The sequence below is a fragment of the Microtus ochrogaster genome, chromosome 22 (genome assembly GCF_000317375.1).
Source record: "Microtus ochrogaster isolate Prairie Vole_2 chromosome 22, MicOch1.0, whole genome shotgun sequence".
NCBI classification, from domain to species: domain Eukaryota; kingdom Metazoa; phylum Chordata; class Mammalia; order Rodentia; family Cricetidae; genus Microtus; species Microtus ochrogaster.
Genome location: NC_022023.1, coordinates 26,572,263 through 26,592,068, shown reverse-complemented (window position 1 = coordinate 26,592,068; position 19,806 = coordinate 26,572,263). Strand labels below are relative to the sequence as shown.

Sequence of the window (19,806 nt, the reverse complement as noted above, 5' to 3'; positions counted from 1 at the left end):
TGTGTGTATGTGACTGTGTGTGTATGTGTGTGGAGCAAGGCATCCATGCTCTGGCCAAGCCAGTGTCGGGTCTTCCTCTGCCCCACCCCCCTCCAGGTAAAATGAGAACTTCTTCCCCTTGCTGGCCCCACTGGGCTCATCCAGGATTGGCACTTGCTGAGGCGGGGGACTGTTGATTCTTTCATACTCACACCCATGCAAGGTGCGTATGGACAAACTCTCCATTAACAAGACTCTCACCAAACTAACCAGGAAGAAGGTGCCATCCCCAACACAGCTGGTCTTGGCTATCACTTTCTTTGCAAAATGCCATTTTTTAGGGCACAATGTTTGCATCTTTACTTTCCTAGACATTATTCTGTAACACTTGTGAATGTTGGGATCCTAGAGCCTCTTCTCCATGATAAGTGTGCCCTATGTGGCCCCTGAAAGAAAGGTGAGACCTGGCTGATTCCAGAGGTCCCAGCCTCCCTCAGCAGTCCAGCAGGTACTTTCCAGCTGCAATAGTCTGCGTCTTTCAGATCATCTTTCTTCCTGTCCTTTCGGTCTTTGCTATGTGCACACCGATGATGGAATAACTAAAATATGTTGCCAGGTGTGTCTGGTAGGTGTCCCTCTAGGTCACTGCTTGCCTGAGTTGTGGCTCCCCTGGGGTGGGAAGGACACTGTGGAGGCTCTTGGGGACCTATGCACAGCTGTAGCTATCTAGCTAGCTGGCAAGGCCACCCTTCCCAGAGGAGGAAGAACCTTTTCACATCCCATGGCCACTGAGCCCAGGACCTGCGGAGTTTGGGGCTCCCTCTTTTTTTTGACCCTCCTGCAAATGCTCTAGATAAACCAGAGTGCTCACAACCGGTTTGTGACTTAGTGAGAGGAATCAGATCTTATTAGGACTATGATGCGCAACAGCGGCTTCCAGATCAGCTACCACAAGCAAAATACAGTCATACCCTTCCCTCTGCTCTATGCATCGGCGGCTGCTGTCACGAATTTTCATGGTGCTTAGCTCCATGAGGATTCTATCTAGAATATCTAACATCTTCTTTCCAGACTTCTTACCTCTTTGATGAGAGAGCCCAGGTACAGGGCAGTGAGGGGTGTCTGCTCGGCTGGCTTCAGGACCACGGTGTTCCCACAGCACAGGGCAGGAGCTAGCTTCCAGGCCAGCATCAGCAGGGGGAAGTTCCACTGCGCCAGAGCACAAGAAGAGGTCCCTGAGGCTCAGGTCCACTGTGTCCCCAACCCAGGGCCCACTCCCCTCTGTGGAGGAGGAAACCTCCTTTGCATGGTCAGAATGGGGCTTTGAAGGACCGCATTGGCTCGTGCCAAGACTGCAGGAGCCCAGGGCTTGCTCAGCTGCACCCTGAAAATGCTAACACAGAGACAGGTCTATCCCACATGTCTTCCCTTCCCTCCAAAATGCTTGCCAAAGGGTGACACTTTCCTTGTCTCTTCTGTCCTCATTTACTCAGTTACTATGGAAGTGGCCCAAACAGGCAGCACTGAGTTCCCCATCATGCACAGGTCTCAGCGGCCTGGCATCCTAGGCTGCCGGAATGGACCCTGCTATCCGACAGGTGTGCTCATCTTACCCTAAGCACCCACTTGCCAGCCTCCCTCTGCTTCCTTCCCAGGAGTCTGCCAATCCATGCCTTTGCCCAGGCAGGTCCCACTGATTGCAAAGCACTTTTCCCTGTTGACCAAACCTCCCTTCTGCAGCTCCAGTTAAGAGATTCTTTATCCCAGAGGAGCAGGCCACTTCTGGCCACTCTGCTGGAATCTACCGCGTCTCCTGCCAAACACCCTGAAGCACCCCAGGCACCCTCAGGCACAGAGACCCGTGCCTCTAGGCTGCACTCAGCCAATGGTCGTTGCAGCGGTAGGAACAGTCTGTGGCGGCAAGCGTCCATACTCACTGGGGTGATGGCCCCGCACACTCCGATGGGCTCATGCCTGGTGAAGCACACAACGTTGTTATCTGGAAGGGAGGTGACACAGGGAAAGAACACAGTCATGGTCAAGAATTCTACATAGACCCAGTGCTTGGCAGCACAGACCTTTAGTCCCAGAACTTGGGAGGTAGAAGCAAGTGAATCTCTGGGAGTTCAAGGTAAGCCTGGTCTACATAGCAAGTTCTAGGACAGGCAGAGCTATACAACAGATAGACCCGGTCTCAGAAAAACAAAAGCCAAAACAACAACAACAATGAAGCAACCCCACAACAACAACAAAAACACACACAAACAAAAAGGAATTTCACATGGAAGAAGAAGAAGAAGAAGAAGAAGAAGAAGAAGAAGAAGAAGAAGAAGAAGAAGAAGAAGAAGAAGAAGAAGAAGAAGAAAGGAATAGAGAAGTTGCCAGGTCTGATCTGTTGCACAAAGACGTGGCCTGAGCTCAAAGCAGGAATTGAGTTCCCTGGAAGAATCAACATGTTGCCCTGTGGGGAAAGGGCTGTGGGGAGGCCCCAGGGGACGCACCTGGAGGGAGGAAGAGACAGATTCCCCAACAGACCCAAGGGAGGCTACAGTCTATCCTGGGCAGACTCACCTGCGGGGATGGTCCTGCCCTGGATCTTGTCTGCCCATCCGGCAAAATATCTGAAGGTCTTAATACAGCCCTCCAGGTCCATAAAAAAGGCATGAAGGAATGGCTTGCCGGTGTCCATGGTCTCCAGGGTCTGCAAGAACAAGATGGCTCCTTTGTAGACAGTTTTCTTTTCTCTTGTGGTGGTTAAGTAGAGGGGTGCAGGAGAAAGCACAACCCTCGGGCATAGCTCTACACCTCCGTCCTCACATGCCACACCAGAAAGCCTGCCTCAACACTGAAATGGACCTGCCCCCTACTGGCAAGGACTGGCCAGGCTCTTTTGCCTGGTGCTTGAAGCAGGTGAAGCGTGGGCCGTCTTCCTTGCTCCTCATTTGGAGGTTCTGGGCACTGGCCACTCTGACCTTTGCTCTTCTATCCAGAGCAGTCTCCACTGTTACTATCCAGACCCGCAAATTCGTGCACCCCAAGAGCTTCCGAAGTTCGGCTAGCAAGAGGGTGGTTTCTTCTAACAAAAGAGAAGGGGAAGATGTTGGCTTTTCCTTTTCGGCTGAGCTGGGTAGTGTGGCAGTGGAAAGAATGATGGCGCTCAGGAGGGTCAAGCCACCAGCACAAAGATGTGATGCTTCCCAAGCCGGCTGCAGGCCGGATGCAGAAACAGGGCAGGGAGGGCAAGTTGGCTGGACTAGGCGGTCACCCAGGCCAGGGTGCTGTTACCGCTCAATGTTGGGATTCTTTTCTATTTCTAGCCCTGGTGAAAGAAACCCCTTTGTCCCTCACACCAGCAGTCCCGTGGGGCACTATGCTGAAACCTCCAGTTATCCGGCTTCACAGGAAGTATCCACCCAATGCATTGCCTAGGGCTGGATTCCTGCTGAAGTGTCTATGGAGCTAAAGATGCTCCAGCAAGGGAGGTGCCTCCTCATTCCTCACCCAGGGCTTTATCCCCCAAGCCCTTGCCTAAGTCTTGTTTGTTGGATGTCTCTGTTCCCATCAGAAGATGAAGGGGCAGATGCTGACACTAACGGGGCCGATGACTCCCTAAGTCATCACTGACCAGCCACCACTGCCTTCCAGTGATCTCAGCCATCATCCTAGGCATTTGGAAGGCTTATGATATTCAGGGCTCTTCTGTCTGACTTTTGCTTCAGAGACAACCAAAATAAACCACCACCTCCCGTGTGTGTGGCATGTATATATGCACATGTTCACGTGTGTGTGGACACATGTGTGCATGGGTGTTTATGCCTATGGAAACTTCTTCCAATCACTTGACACTACACTTTTTTGAGATGGGCTCTCCTTGAGCCTGAGTTCACTGATTTAGCTAGACTGGCTGGCCAGTAAACTCTAGGGTCCCCCATCTCTATCTCCCCTGCCCTGGGATTTACAGGTACATCAGGACATGCCTAATGTTTTAAGGGGTGCTGAGGATCCTAACGCCGGTCTTCACGTTTGTACAGCAAACACAGTGTTGACTGAGCCATCTCCCTTGCCATAAGAGCAGTCTCCCCTGATTGATGCTGGCTGAGCCCCCAAATGTCTTCCCCCTCAGTTACCTCTGCTGTAAAATGAAGATAATGTTTTCACTCTCTTGGGGCTGGTATGTGAGCTAAGGGAATCAATGGTTGCACTCATACAGGCGGCTAATGCAGTGTGATTGTGCAGTTAGCACAACTGGCAGGTGACCCAACTTTTCTCTTATGCGCTAGACAGGTGCTTGGTGACCCTCACTATGTCCCTGAGGAGGAAGGACTCAGACTTGCTGAAGATGACAGAACTTGACTAGGTCTGACTGAGGCCTGGGTCCTACCTGCAGCATCAACCTGACCCCTTGGAGGCCAATGTGACCCCCAGTATCTATACCTTTGGCCTCTGTGGATCAGCATCCGAGTTGGCACTTTCGTGTTCTGAAGAGAAGCCTAGCATTTTCAAGAATGTCTGAAGGACCCCAGCTCTGTGAATCGCCTAAGAGCATGTGCATACCTTTGCATGAAGCTAGGGGCCTGTCTGTTCTTGGCTCCTTGCTGCGATACGGCAAGAGAGAGAGGACATTGGTGGAGCATGGTGGGAAGTTTGCGGCATGACAGCCCCCTGTCTCCCATCCCGGATTTCTATCTTTGGCTGGCTAGTCTCAGACAGGGTACTTCCTTTTTCTGGGCCCCAACTTCCTGATTTTGAGATGGGATAATACATACTACAAGTCCAGAGCCTACATCAGCTTCTTGGAGGGCATTCAGTAAGCACTGCCCGCAGATTTTTTAAAAATCCTTAACTTAGACATGTTTGCTTGGTAGAGTAATAACTTGAATTTTCTAGGTTGGTTGTAAAGAATTTGTCCAGACAAACTCAAGTTCGCAAGAAATTTAGACAGAGAGTTCCTTAAAGGGGAATGGCTCCTTAAAGAGGAATGACTCAGTTGGTTAAGTGCTTGCCTTGCAAGCACAGGGACCTGAGTTCAGTCCCCAGAGCCCATGTTTAAGAAAAGCCAGGTATGGTAGCACAGTCTCTCTCCATGGGGGAGGCAGAGAAGGATCTCTGGGGCTCACTGGTCAACAAGCCTTACCTCATGCGTGAGCTCCAAGCCAATCAGAAATTCCATTTCAAACCAACAGTGTGGAGCAGCATCACACGCTGACCTCTGACCTCCACATGCACACTGAAGAGTGTGCATGCACACCCACGTTCACGTGTCGTGCTGACTAGTGTCTTGTCAACCCGTCACAAGCTAGAGTCATTGGGAAGATAGAACCTTGACTGAGAAAACATCCCCACGCATGTGCACAAGTCTGTGTGGGCATTCTTTTCTTTATTACTGGTTGATGGAGAGCGCCAGAGCTCACTCTGGCACACTGTGCACAAGTTATCCTGGCTGGGGTAAGAAAGCAGGCTGTGCAAGCCATGAGGAGCAAATCAGTAAGCATCACACTCCCATGGCTTCTGCTTCAGCTCCTGCCTCCAGGCTCCTGCCTGGAGTTCCTGTCCTGACTTCCTCCAGTGATGGAGTGGGACCTGAGAGCTGTAAGGTGAAATCAACCCTTTCCTCCCCAGGTTGCTTTTTGGCCATGGCATTTTTTATGACAGCAATAGAAACTCTAACTAAGACACATGTACATCGTCACTTGCACAAAAAAGAAAGAAAGATTTTTAAAAAAAAGGAGGAGGAGGAGGAGGGGAGGGGAGAGGAGAGGAGGAGATTGGAATCAGAGGACTGAGCTTGAGAAAGCAAGTGTTCCCTGCTGAAACAGACGGCTGTCACGTGACTTAGTGCTGTGATTCAAACATGAGCCACCTCCGCCACTCCCAGGCTTACTTTCTTGAGCTTATTAAGAGAGAAATGCAACCTTCTGAAAGATGAATGCATCTTAATGTTCGGGTGCTACAGGACGAGAACGTGCAGGGATGCAGCCCCGAATGCCCATATGCCCACACTATACAGAAGGTTCCGGAAAGGGCACTAAATTGAAGTCTGATCTTCCCTTGAGGGAGGGAGCCCCATTTGGCACTTTACTGGATGAGCACCCAAAAGGCTACAGCTTGAGCCCAGGGTGCCCCAACATATCAAGAAAAGCCACAAGCCACTGAGGCTCCCACATCTGTTTCTAAACTTCGAACACAGAATAAACACCCAGCTCCAACAAACCACTGAGCTGGCAGGAGAATATGACAGACTAAAAAGCCCTTTGCTGCTCAAAAAGGCAGGAAACCATATCAAGGTGGAGAGCGAGGGGCGCCCTCCTATGATGTGGTCAGAATTTTCAAAGCCATATTTCCCAGTCATTCTTGGGTCCCTTTAATGTCGTGGCCAAGAGCTGGATCCAATTCTTGTGGGCAAGCAGGTTGCGGTGGCAGGAGCGATGCGCTGGGTGCCGTTCCCTTTCCTCCCACCTGCGTCTGTCTGCTATCAGAGCGATGGGACAGGCTGGCGAGGAAGGTGGCCTTGCACTACTGCTCCACAGATGGCACTGACACTTGAGGACAGGGTGGGTCGGGTTGCCCAGGGCACATCCTCTTGAGCCCGCTATTAGTACTCACGGACATTGCAGACTGATGAGCTCATGCGGGGGAAAACAGAAATGTTTTTGAAAAAGCCAGTTTGGCAGCTTGCACAGTGCGGCTGGTTTTCGGTGCAGGAAGAAAGCAGAGGCTCTCTGGAGCTTTCACCCTGGGAGGGAGCTACACTCACTCAGATTCGTTCCTGGGAACAGGAGGTCTAGCAACTGGGAGGAAGGAAGCGGAGCTCCTGGTATCCACAGACCCCCTCGCAAGGAGAAATCCCCTAGTCCCAAGGAGTACACTCAAGACAAAAGCAATTCAGTGTCCTGCCTGATACTGTTCTTCGGAAGGGTGGCTACTCTCCTGGTTTTCAACATCAGAAAAAAAAAACAAAACAAGTTTTCTAAATCAAAGACCAAAAAGGAAACATCCCTGTCCACAAAATGGGTCTCAAGGTTTGAAAAAAAAATTAACCAAGAAATTGAAGTGTACAACAGCTGGAGTGAAGGCTGCAATGGTTTCAAGGCTCCCCGCTGGGCTAGTGATGCAGCTCTGACACAGGGGCTGGCCACCCAGCCTGAGGACCCGAGCTGGATGCTTGGGAGGACCACTTCCTGAAAACTGTCCTCGGACTCCACACCTGCACCGTGACAAGTGCACACCTACACGCATGCACACACCCGTTTCCCCACATTTAAGACACAAAAAGCTTCCTGTGGCCCAGAGATATCGCCTGGGCATCTACTTCAGGACCAAAGGAAGATTGAATCTTGTTACAGAACAGGCTTACCCACCCATGAGTAAGCTGGATTACTATACCTGCCCCTGTGTCCTAGCGGAGGAGCTAAGGTCTCTAAAAGGTGCTGGCCAGCAGGGAGGTGGGGCAGCTTGGGTCAGAGCCTGGGGCTCACGCAGCATCAACATGATGATCACAATTATTTATGATAGCTGTTTCCTCTTTGGTGCTTACAGCTGGGGACTCTGCTGAAGATTTTAAACAGCCCCCCCACCGCAATACTTGGATATCATTATTGATGCTATTTTACCTGAAGAAATAAATCTCAGGCAGTGAAGAAACTTGCATGTAATTAGTAAGTGGCAAAGCTGGGATTTGAACCCGCAACTTTTATGCCGTGGGCCTTCCATAATCGAATCTTGTCCTTGCCAACATTCTGGATGTGCTCCCCCACTGTCCAGGTCAGAGGTCATACAGGGCTGTATTTAGATTTTCTATATACAGTCTTCGATTTTCTATAAACAGTGCCGTTTGTTTTAATAACTCAAACAAAAGAACTACAACCAGTTCATTAATTAAGCCTGTGGTTTCACGTATATTCTGTGATGGCCGAAAACTTCAGGTAGTGCCTGATCCCTAAATAATACTGCCTTTTCCCTATTCTCAGTTCCCACAACAAAGATTAGCTTGCAAATCAACATAAGAGACAAGAATCAGCTGTTAATAAATGAAATTCTAACAGTTCACCGCAATGTAAGGCCAATTGCTTACTTCTGGGATGTTCCATGCAATATTTTTGAGCTGGGTTGATTCTGGCTAAACGAAGCCTCAGATGGGGGAGACTAGCAGACCTATGATGGGGTTCTATTTATGTTTGCAAGGAACTTCATATGAAGAAGAAAATAGTCAGTACAGAAATGTGCTGGTGAGTCCAGGTGAGCTCAGGTTTTGGTGACCAGCCATGAATGTCCCTAGACTAGGATCCACGGAGGCAGGGGAACTTCCTTTACACAGCTTGGCCAAGAAGCTGAGCTTCAAGGAGACAGTCTGACTTTCAGATGAAAAGGATGAAGTCCTGCGGCATGGCCACTCAGTATCCATGTCCAAAGACCAAAACAGACCCATGGCCACACAAAACAAACACCTCAGCTGCTTCCAGCCACATCCCATGGTCCCTCAGTGAGGGGAGCCGTAAAGACAGCCCCCCCCCCACCTGCCCAGTGCCTGTACTCACTGCCAGGATCGCGCGATCCCTTTCCAGGAGATCAGCCAGCTGGTGCAACAACTGGCCTCGCCTCAGGGCATCCAGCTGGCGCCATGGGGAGTCCCGCTGGAAGGCAGCTTGTGCGGCCTCCACAGCCTTGTCCACGTCGGGCTGCATGGCGAAACAGAGAGACTGTGTCACTTTTCAGGTGGCCGCAGTCTGAGGAGCCAAGGAAGGAAGGGAAGCCCATAGCTTCAAGGAACAAGCTTTTGAATCCTTTGGATGACTGGGGGCTTCCAAGTAATGTTTTTTCTTTGCATGGTAAGTATTTTAAAATATTTCTGTAATGGTCAAGTATTAATGTTTTATAGAGTCATTGACCTCAAATATTTTTCTTGATGACCCAGCTCTAAAAGGTTTTCCAGGGCAGCGATATGATAGCTTATCTGGTAGACGGTTTGCTGCGAAAACCTGAAGACCCGAGTTCAGTTCCCAGAATCCATAATGCAAAGGGAGAAATGACTCCCAGAAGCTGCCCTCTGACCTCCCAGAGAACACAGGAGTGTCTGCAGGCACACACATGTCACATACACACTAACAATAAGGAAAATAAAATGCAAAATTAAAAAGATTTTCCATGCACCAGCTCCATTTCAGCGCACACAGAGACCCCATTGCCACTCTAAGTGTTATACTTACAGGAGAATAGTAACCACGGGTCTTGGTGATTTTATTTTTATGCTGAGAATTGAATTGGAGCCTTGCATGTGCTAGAGAAGCCTTCACTATTGAGTCTCTGCCCTCAGTCTTTTAAAAGGGCCGAAGCGAGAGGTCTACAGAGGAGAGGCACCTGCCCTCATTTCAGGAACACGTGCTCTGAAGATCTGGTGCTGATGGGCAGAGGTTCACCCTGCCCAGAGCCTGTTTCCCTTGGGTGATGTGGCAGGTAGTTGATGAGGATCCCAGCCAGGAGAGGCCTCTGCTAGGACCATCCCCAAAGGCTTCATGGAATGAGGGAAAGCTTTAGCAGGGGAAATGTTGGACACTGTGGTTCTTGTCCTGGTTCCCGAGGGGAGGCCAGGGCCTCTCCGGCTGCAAGGGACAGGCAGCCTCTGTCTGTGGGTGTGTAGAGCAAAATGTTCGTCCAGTGGATGGGAGGAGCCAGTGCCTGCCATTGGGTTCCCACTTTCCTCCTGGGGTGGCCCTCCCAGCTTCCTCCCAGCTCCTACCTACTTCTTTGCTTTGCAGTGTAAGGAGCCACAGAGAGTGGGGTCTATGCAGGTGAGCCACAGATCCAAAAGCTGTCTCTTGTGGAAGAAAGTCCACGTCTTCTTCCCTTGGGCCTCACCAATGCACCTAGTAAGGATATCTGCCTGCTCAGCAGGTGTGATGGCACACACCTATAACCTCAGCTCACGGGAGGTGGAGACAGGAAGATCAAGAGCTCGAGGCAAGACTGCTAAATAGAGAACCATCTCAAGAAACCAGGGGCTGAGGGGGGGGAGGGTGTTGCTCAGCACTGGAGTGTTTACCCAGCATGCAAAAGGCCCTGGGGTTGACGTGCAACCCCTCCCTCCCCCCAATATCTAGAATCTGTAGTCCCAGGAAGATCCCCCAGAAACCTAGGAATTTTCCTCTAGCCTGGAAAATAATGCAAGATGGTATCTCAGAATGGGGAGGGGAGAAAAGAAAGAGGGGGAGAGGGGAAGGAAAGGGCAATGGTGATGGGAAGGGATGGAACAGAAGAGGGGAAAGGTGGCAAAGAAAGAAAGGAGGGGGAGGGAGGGAAAGGAGGGGAGGAAGGGAGGGAGAAAGAAAGGCAGGAAGCCAGGCCGGCAATCCATCCAGTACTCCAGAGGTTAAGCAGGGGATCATGTTTTTCTTCCCTCTGTAGGAGGTTGTTATCCTAATCATCTTTTATTTAGAGGCCCTTCTATTTAAAACACATTTTATGGCCTTGAAAAGTAAAAAAAGATACATGCAGAAGTTCCTTCACGTCTGTGTGATAAAGGAGACCTTACACTAGGCACAAGGTCTCACATGGGCATGTGGGTTTCCACTAGCAAAGAAATCAAGCAGTCATGTGACATATTACTACCCCCCCCCAGGATCATTTGGGGGCATCCTCCCCATTCTTCAAGGTTTCTTTTCTTTTTTTTTTTAAGTGTCTCCTGCCAGAAAGCTACTTTTGGTGAAACACCCCAGCAGGAAATGCCTTCTCAAAAGCTTCTTTAATGCTTACAGGTTGAAATAATTGATAAAAACCTTCCCTTTAGCTGTGTGATGAAGACAGCTGAGGTCATCCTCAGAGATGGAGAAACATCCATCAAAGACGGTGAGTCTTCGCAGAGGACCATCTGTAATTGATCCCACGCTAGGCCGCGTCTGAGCTGCACATACCGACCCGTTGCTGCGGCTCCCCTGGCCCTACCTGGAGGTGGGCCCGCGTGGTTTACAGCCAAGCCGCACAGCTTCCTCAGCCTTGATTTCCCTCTAATGGAATTACTCGGGACCCACCTTATCTCCTTCCTCCACCTCGCATATTTTCTCGAGGGTCGAGGGGTTGTACGTGGCGAACTTCTTCCCGCTCTTGGACTCATGCCAGCTGTTGTTGATAAATATCTAACCGGGAGAGGAAGTGCAACAAATTAGGTTTAAATCAAAATCATACAATTTCAACATGCTAAGGACCTTAGGTAACGTCTTGTCTACTTTCTCCCCCACCCCCTCCCCTAGATGCTTTATAGAGAAGACCTGGAGTCGGGGCAACAGAACACAGAATCCCCCCGAAGCATCCAATGGGGAATGGCCTCACAGTTAGAACCAATTTGACATAATTAATCTAAAGTCCTCTAGAGTTATTTTTCTAAATTATATCTTCATTTGTAGCAATAGCATGGATTTGTTGAGGAATAGCTGAATTAAATGGTTACAAGGATGTGCACGTTGAAGTTCGCATAGTGGTAGGGCTTTGACGGAAGGGTGGGCAGGCTTACGCACGTACAATCAACCACGTCCCACAAGGCTGTAAGCTATGCACACCCCATCCTCCTTCCAAGCAAGATGCCCAGAACCTAGGTTTATTCGAGATCTTCCCATAACTTCTTGGGCTTCTTTAAGCATGGTCTCTACCTCCTCTTTACAATGCTTGCTTCCTGGAGCCTTTTACAAAGCTGGCGTTGGAATACAGAGTTAAATATCTGGGTTAAAAAACCTTTTAGATTATGTTAAGTAAACTACCATTTATATTCAGAAATAAGTAGCTCACAAAACATTATATTATAGAAGCCTCCATTACCCAAAACATAGCTGAAAAGACAATATTTAAAAAGAATTTATCAGATCGGCACACTGAGACCCAAGCTACTTACTCTGACGTTTTCCTAAGCTCTAGTCACCTTTAAAAGATGGCGTTAAAAGTTGTAGCTTTTGGGAGCTGGAGAGACAGACGACACAGCGGGGAAAGAGCAGTGGCTGCTCTTTCAGAGGACTTGGTTTCAATTCCCAGCACCCATGTGGCAGCTCACAACTGTCTGTAATGCCATTTCTAGGGGATCTGTACTTTTACACAGACATACATGCAGGTAAAACACCAATGCACATGAAATAAATTCTTTTTTTTTTTTTTTTAAAAAAAATGTGGCTTTTGGAAAGAACCAGAAACCCATAACACACAAAGCAGGTTCTGACGGCATAGAAACAGCCAGTTTCTGTACTTTCTGGACCTTCTTTCACGTAGCTCACCCACAGAAAAGCCTGCCACGGGCCTGCCTCAGTTCCACAGCCTGAAACAGATTCCATAACTACACAAGTTAGTAAAATGATAATGATAATTTTTTTTTTTTTTACTGTGGGTCTAATTTCAGTGATGGAAGACAATTCATTTCGTACAGGACCATCCCCTGCTGATAGCAGACACGAGAGCAGTCATGCTCTGAGCGTGTGACTTGGCTGCCATGGCTTCAGACTCGTATAGGTTTTAAAGCAGAAGGAAACCAAGTCAGGCTACCTCTGGAGGGAACCTCAAACACCAGGCAGGCTTTGGCCAGGCAGGTGAGCGGAGGCTACTCCAGACCCTCAGTGTGGAGTTTGGAGCTGAGAGCGTGAAGTTCTAGTAGGGCATAGCCATCCAACTTCTGGAAGCTCAGCGCCTTCCATGTGAGGCCAGGCCCCCAGGGAAGCAAGCGAGGAAAAGGCCTGGCTACAATTACAGGTTTATTCTTCCAGCTGAAACCAAATCCAAGAGTTCGCTTTTGCCATGCAGCAAGTAATTCCTCGGCAGCAGCGAGAAATTAATAAGCAGGGAAGGGGTTAGTGCTGAGAGGAAAGTGAAGCCAGGAGCAGGCCCATTTGAAGGAAGATGAAATTTCGTCGCTTAGATAATAGAGACTGTCAGTGAAAATTGCTGATTCTAGGTCCTTCCTGGTGTCGATTCCAAGAGGGAGGGAAAATGAGAAGGTGGTAAAAAACAGAGCCTAAAGAGCAGGGAGTGGAGGCAGATTGCAGCGATCGGATGTCTGCTGCATACACCTCACCTCCAGGCAGACTCTTCAAAAAGAATACATGTATATGTATATATTACCTGATTGTCCGTGACATTGATCCTTAGACCTTACAGACCAACAACCTCAAATAAAAACTCCATCATGGACCGTATTTCTCCATCCCAGTGTTTCTCACTGAGCAGAGCTGTTTCCATTATCCTACTTGTTCTTTTGTGACCTTGTAAGTGATTCCCACTGCTAGGTTTCTTTCCACTAAAGCAGCTCATAAACACGAATGAAGAAACAGTCCCGGGCGGGGCCTACCACTAGTGCTGGCTGAGTCGTTGTGAATCAGAACGTACTAGCTAACAGGTCTAGGGAGGAACTGTCTTCATCCACTCGTGAACCAGCAGGGACAGGACATTACTGAGGTGTAAGGTTAAAGATGCTTTGAGATGTAAATAGAATTCAGATTTTACAGACGGACCTGGAAGGTGGGCTGGATAGAGGTCAAGGTGACGGTCACAAAATAGAACCCTGCTGGCGTAATTTCCATCAGCTTCCATTGGACTTGGTTAAATTCAAGATGTCTACATTTTCGGGAGATTTGGGGGAATTTTACTTTTCATGGAAGAGATGGTAACATTTTAGGTTTTGATGGATTAAAACACTTGAAAGAGAACGGCTGCTACTGGAAGAAATTTATTAAAGGAAGCGAGTCCCTAAAACAGAAGGAGCCACCATCCTCGACCATGAGTTCAGAGACTCTCCAGAGGACCCCCTCCCTCTCCTCATCAGGATCGTTCCACACGACCTCGTGCCCAGTGTGAAAACCTGAGAACAAATGAAGGAGTTTTGATAAAGTCATCCTTCTGAACACTGGTAGATTGCCCTGCCGTGGCCTGAGCTCAAACCGGTCCTCCATGTTGGAGAAGCACAGTGAGTCAAGAAAAGCACACACCCTTGCTGGTTCCCATGCTTCTCAGGCCACTGTTTGTCCTGGGCCTGGGTTCTGCTCTGCACATCTGCCTTAGCCCAGGGCACCCTGATGGTACAAGGCTCACCGTGGCCTTTTAATTGTTATAAGAGGGCTCTGCGGAGGTGCACAAGTAGCAAGGTAGGAGCAGGCAAAACCAATAAGGGATTGAAGGTGCAGCCGGACATCAGGCAGTTAGAGAAAGCATCTCCTGGAATCTCCCAAGGATCCCAGATCTCAGATCCCTACATCTATCTCGCCAGGGTGCTGCAGCCCCCATCAGACACACCGCACTTTCAACCCTCAAAGGCAAGGAGGGGTCTGTTAGAACAGCAGTAAATCTCAGTTTTAAAACGAAAAAAAAAATAACCCCAAAAACAAACAAACAAAAAAACCTCCCAGGATTATCTTCATAAAGGCTGCAAGGGCACCTTTAAAGTGTTCTGGGGATTTGCCCGCAAGAGGCAAACTTTTCCTGCCGTGTAGCCAGATAGTTGTGGGACAATCCTGTACACTTTCTGGTTGCTGTGGTGTTTTACAGAACGGTAAAAACAAAACAGAACAGCCAGCACCAGCACAAGAACCTCACTGTAGTCATTATTCCTCCTATTCCCAGTGCTGCTGTTGGAATTCTGCTAATGCTGATCCGATTGAGGAAGCTACATTAACAAAACTTCCAGTCCTCCTGGGGTTGTTTGCTCTTGATTACAGAGCCTTCCTTGGAAAAACAGTTCATGCAAATGTCACACAATTAATACGTCGGCATGGCCAACTTTGGGGACTAAGTGCCAACAGATCCGAATCTGAAGGCCACACAGAGCGGCCTGCCACTTTCGCCTTTTGATTAAAATTATTCCGGAGGGAATAATTGCTACGTTTGAAAATAAAATTGATGAGGGTGGTTTCTAAGATTGTGACAGCTGGAGTTGGGAGCTATGGATAAGATGTGCAAATAAGATGGGCTGAAGTTTCCAGACCTGGAGCCAAAAGCTGCCCTGGTTCTGAGACCCTCAGATGCCCCACATCCAGCAGGCACAGAGCCGCGCATCGCATCCCAGAGTTTACCGCTGTTCTTCCTCCAGAACACCACTGTCCCCTTAGCTCAGAGCGGGTATCTCAGTACTCTGCCTTTTCCAGCCTCCCAGCAAATGGCAAACGCCACTACTCCTGGACTCCGTCTGCGGCTGTGTTCAACCTGCAGCTCAGTTTCTCTAGTCCCAGTCCTTGAACGTTCATCACTAATCTCCATGTTCCCTCCTCAGTTCTACTGGGTACAGGCTGAGCACACGGGAAGGCACCAGATCCTTCTTTCACTGCCTAAGAAGACCTACTTCCCACTTGCAGTTCCCAGGGTATCTCATAGTTGAAGCTTAACTCATCTTGGAGTCCTCAGGTACCTATACTCATCCCACAGCCCTGGTCCTTCAGACCAGAAACCCCTCTGCCAAGAATTCACCGCGCGCCCAGTCACTGTTGCAAGCAACAACACTCAAAGTGGGCTACGGCCCCGGCACATGGGGCCTCTGCAGGCTACAACTCCGCAGCTTGTGGGTTGCAGAGTTGAACCCTTGCTCCTCAGGTTTTGAGGCTTAGCTCGCCGAGCCAGAGGCGCGGGTTGCCACTTTGGGTGCCCCCCAAAAGTGAGGTTTCCTAGGAGCCGGACCCCACCAGAGACTCTCAGGTGTGGGCAGCTCCCTCTGGACTCCCAGCAGGGTTGGCTCCTGGTCCCGTTCTCCCTACCAGACTGCTGGGCGCGGGAGTCCGAGGCCATTGGGTCGAAAGGGAGCTCTCCTCACCTTGGTGAATTTAACCTCCAAGTTGCGGATGGGGCGCGGCAGGGCAGGCGGTTTTCCATCCGGCTGTCCGTTTTCCACAGCCCCGTTGGTGGTGGCCATGGCTGGTCTGCGTTCTCAGACCCAAGGCTTCCTAGTCCCCGAAGCTCTGCTTGGGCGGTGAGAGGCTTGCTCCGGGTGACAGCTCCGCGCCTTTATGTAGAGGCCCCACGCCTCCCGCCCAAGGGGGCCGCCTAATTGGCTGCAGGACGGAGGAAGGGAGGGCAGGCGCGGGAGGGGAGGAGGGGACCCAGCCTCCGTAGCCACCCCTCCTGCTGTCCCTGCCCCTGCGGGAGCCGGACGGTCCCGGTCGGACCTCGGCTGCGGCGGGAGTGAGCTCTGCGCGTCGCCGGGCGGCCACGCGGCGGGCTTCTGTAGCCCTGGAGGCTGCCCTTATGCGAGCTCGGAGAGGGACTTCAGGGCCGAGAATTCGCAGGACTCGGACATCAGTAAGGGCAGGGAGCTGGCGCGCCGCGATCGCCTTAACTGGCCCCTCTCTGGGCAATCAGGAGACTTTGACCTAGGCACCTGTGGTCCCGACTGCAGAAGTCGCTAGCTGCACTTACTTGCCCAACTTTGGCTGAAGTGAGCGCTTGCTCTGGGGCCCCTATGCTGCGTCCAGAATCTGGGCATTACGTGGCCATCACCCATCGCTGCCTCGGCTTGGGGTTCAGTAGCCAGACTTCCGCGCTCCATCCTGTCCCAGCTAGGACCGCTGGAGTTCCAGTATGAGCCGGACTGGCCGGGGAACTTCCTTCACATCCAGGACAGAAGGCAAAAAACGAAGCGACAGCTCTTCTGCGCAGCACTTGGGAGCCTTGCGGCTGCTGCTCCTCAAATTTTCATAAGCACACACCATCCTCAGGCCCAGCCCAAGGAAGGCAATTATTTAATATTTGAAACGCATAAATTACATCTCTTGTTTTTAAAATGGTGAAAAAAAATCCCCCAAACACAAAAGGCATAATGAGATCTTTGCAGCTGTTTGCTTTCAGACCCAAAACTCTTAATGTTTGTGTTGCCCAGAACTGCCAAGAAGGGGTAGGGATAAAGGCTTGTCCAACTCCTTTTATTTTGTCTTTTAGGAAAAATAGTCTTAAATCCCATCTGAACCCATCACAGGAGAGGCGCTTTCCTCAGAGAGGCTCAGCCATCGTCTCTTTCTGTGAGAAATCCCACGAGAGTCAGTGAAGAGCTCCCTCTGCTCTAGGTCCTCAGGGTCCAGTCTGTTCTCCACGTTCTCCCCCCACTGTAGTGTCCCTAGGCGTCCTTCGTCCTTCTGGATAGCAGAATAAGCTGTGAGTCTTTGGAGAGGCCCAGTTTGAGCTCTGCTCTCTCTCTCTCTCTCTCTGACAGTGGGAAGGTCCTCTGTTGTATAGGCTGAGTATGCAGGCAAGACTGGAGAAGGGGGACTGTGGGTCCCCAAATGAGTGAAGACTGACAGACATCTGAGACTCTGCCACTTGCTGGGCTCTTTGCCTGTGTGGCTGGTTCCATGATTCTCACCTTGGTAAAAAAAATAAAAAAAAAAATAAAAATAAAACATCTGGGATGTCTCCTACCCTGGACGCTAAGTCCCATCATGTGAGTGTTTTTGAAACAGTGGAAGCCCTGCCCTGTGTAGTGGCTAAGGACCAAAGGCTGGCAGTGGTCACAAGCCTATCAGAATTCTCATCCCATAAGTTTACCTGAGATCCTGCCTTGGTTATCAGTTATTAAATAGTGGCTGGACTGATGGAGGAGGCAAATGGGACTGGGAAGAAGCACTCTGCTAAAGGTGGCTGGTTGTCAGCACCCAGCCACAGGGAGGATAAAGCAGACAGCCTCAACTCACGCACCAAGACTCCCTCCTGACCTGTGGCATCCACAGAGCCTTAGAGACCGTGGTGACGCCACAGACAGACCAGCTCACCTTCGACTCTTCTTGCTGATTCCCACGTGATCCCGAAGCCAGAGTAGAACACTCAGCTATAGACCTTCCCTTGCAGTAGGCGGTTCCCAACGAGCAGAGAGGGTGGGCAATGAACTTGGCTCTGGGCTTGTCCTGACTGGAAGGCTCTTCCTCCACGCCCCTCAGCTTGTCGGTCAGCAGGCAGGGAGAAGCTGAGATGCTCGAGTTCCCATTTTACAGGTGAGTAAACAGAGGCAGGTGGAGACTTGCCCCAGACATCACTGTCTTGGAGGAACCAGAGGCGGACTGTGGGAGTGGAGCGGCTGGTGCAGGATGTAAGAAGTTCTCTTAAATTTTCCTGTCACATTTGTTCACCCAAGGATACGCCTGTGTCCCAAGGTGGCCCCATGTCACCTGCCATAGTTAAGGTCATAAGTGCTTTATGCGGTGATAAAATAGTGGGATTGTCCCTTCTGGCCAAGTCTACTAGGAACCAAAGTCATGGCCTTGGCCACAGGGACCTGGCCCTAGGGATTAAAGGAGAGGGGCAGAGGGGATGGACATGCATTACTTTCCACAGTGGGTCACCAGGTGTTTGGGAACTTCCTGAGCATTGTGGTTGGTGAGAGCCCAGCCTCCCTCCCCCATCTCTGCCTCCAACCCAGCTGTGTGATCCAGGGTCGGACACTGGAGCTCTGAACTTTAATTTCCTTTCCTGTAACCTCCCCCCCCCCCCCCCTTTTTCCACTTCCAGCACTTGGGAGACTCAAGCAAGATAACACTGGATAAACTGTAAAGTGCTGTATAAGTGTCTGTTCCTAATTTTCCCAGTTTTCCTAACAGACGCTTTTCCCCAGAAGTCAGCCCGCCGCCCTCATTTCTTCCTGGCTGATGGAGTTGCTGCAGCCTACACTTTCCCACTAATTTCATTGTTTTTGTATTCGGGTTGGTGGTGCTGGCACTGTCTGAGGCTTGGCTCCTTGGCAGGTGTGTCATGTGATCCGGGACGATGTGGAAGGCTTGTTTGTGTGATACACAGTTAATAGAAATAGGCATCATGGGGGGAGGCAGTATCTCCAGACCAACACCAGCCCAGCACCAACATGACAGTTCACAACTGTCTCTAGCTCCAGTTCCAGGGGGATCCGACACCTGTGTCTGGTGCCTGTGGCCATTGCACACGTGTGGCACACATATACATGTAGGCAAAGCGCTCACACACATATAAATGAGTAAATAAGTAAATATTTTTACGAAGCATGGGGACTGGAGGAATGGCTTAGTCACTTAAATGCTCGCTGCATGGGCACGAGGCCCTGAGCTGGCTCCTCGGTACATGTGTTTAAAAAAAGCTCTCAGCCGGGAGGTGGTGGCGCACGCCTTTAATCCCAGCACTCGGGAGGCAGAGGCAGGCAGATCTCTGTGAGTTCGAGACCAGCCTGGTCCACAAGAGCTAGTTCCAGGACAGGCTCCAAAGCCACAGAGAAACCCTGTCTCGAAAAACCAAAATAAATAAATAAATAAATAAATAAATAAATAAATAAATAAATAAAGCTCTCGCTGGCAGCATGTGCCTGTAACTCCAGCACTAGATGAATGGTGGAAACGGGCAGATTCCTGGAGCTCGCTGGCCAACCAGTCTCTCTGGAGTGATGAGTGATGAGAGAGACAGCAAATGTCAACTTCCGGCCTCCACACAAATACGCACGAAGGAAAAAAACCGAGATAAAATAGAGTACAGACAATGTCTCATGTATCCCAGCCTAATTCCGTCTCCAAACCGTGAATGCTTGTGGGAGATGTCGAAATCTATAATAAACGTGATTAATAATGGGTACGAGAGAACCCTCACTTTATCTGACTTTATTCCAAGTCTGGTGTCTGAGCTTCTGGGAGGAGTGTCTGAACCTTCTGGCGTTCTCTGGTATCCAGGAACTGTCTCTCCCGCCCAAACCACTCCCTCACTAAGCGACTAGGAGTCGGACCCAACCCCAGGTCCATGGCTGTGTGCTCTGAATGGCTTCCCAGAGAGCTGAGCTTTTTCTGACAAGGAGGTGTTTGATAAGGTGAAGGCAGTGAGATTCTTAGGTGACCTCTGGTGACAAAGGACAGCTAACCCAACTTCAGATTACTTGGCTGT

At 50.1% G+C, this 19,806-nt stretch overlaps 1 protein-coding gene across 1 annotated transcript in view; it reads right to left on the bottom strand.

Moving 5' to 3' along the window:
* The window catches only part of Aldh1a3 (aldehyde dehydrogenase 1 family member A3), a 34,156-nt gene extending 18,261 nt beyond the window's left edge, over positions 1 to 15,895 (bottom strand). Inside the window, exons 1-6 of the mRNA XM_005357785.3 lie at positions 15,740 to 15,895; positions 11,001 to 11,105; positions 8,514 to 8,654; positions 2,551 to 2,680; positions 1,917 to 1,978; positions 1,060 to 1,188 (exon numbers count right to left, since the gene is read on the bottom strand). Coding sequence (XP_005357842.1) covers positions 1,060 to 1,188; positions 1,917 to 1,978; positions 2,551 to 2,680; positions 8,514 to 8,654; positions 11,001 to 11,105; positions 15,740 to 15,838 — 666 coding nt within the window. The 5' untranslated portion in view covers positions 15,839 to 15,895. The remainder of the gene's footprint in view (positions 1 to 1,059; positions 1,189 to 1,916; positions 1,979 to 2,550; positions 2,681 to 8,513; positions 8,655 to 11,000; positions 11,106 to 15,739) is intronic.
* Positions 15,896 to 19,806: the final 3,911 nt, after the last annotated feature.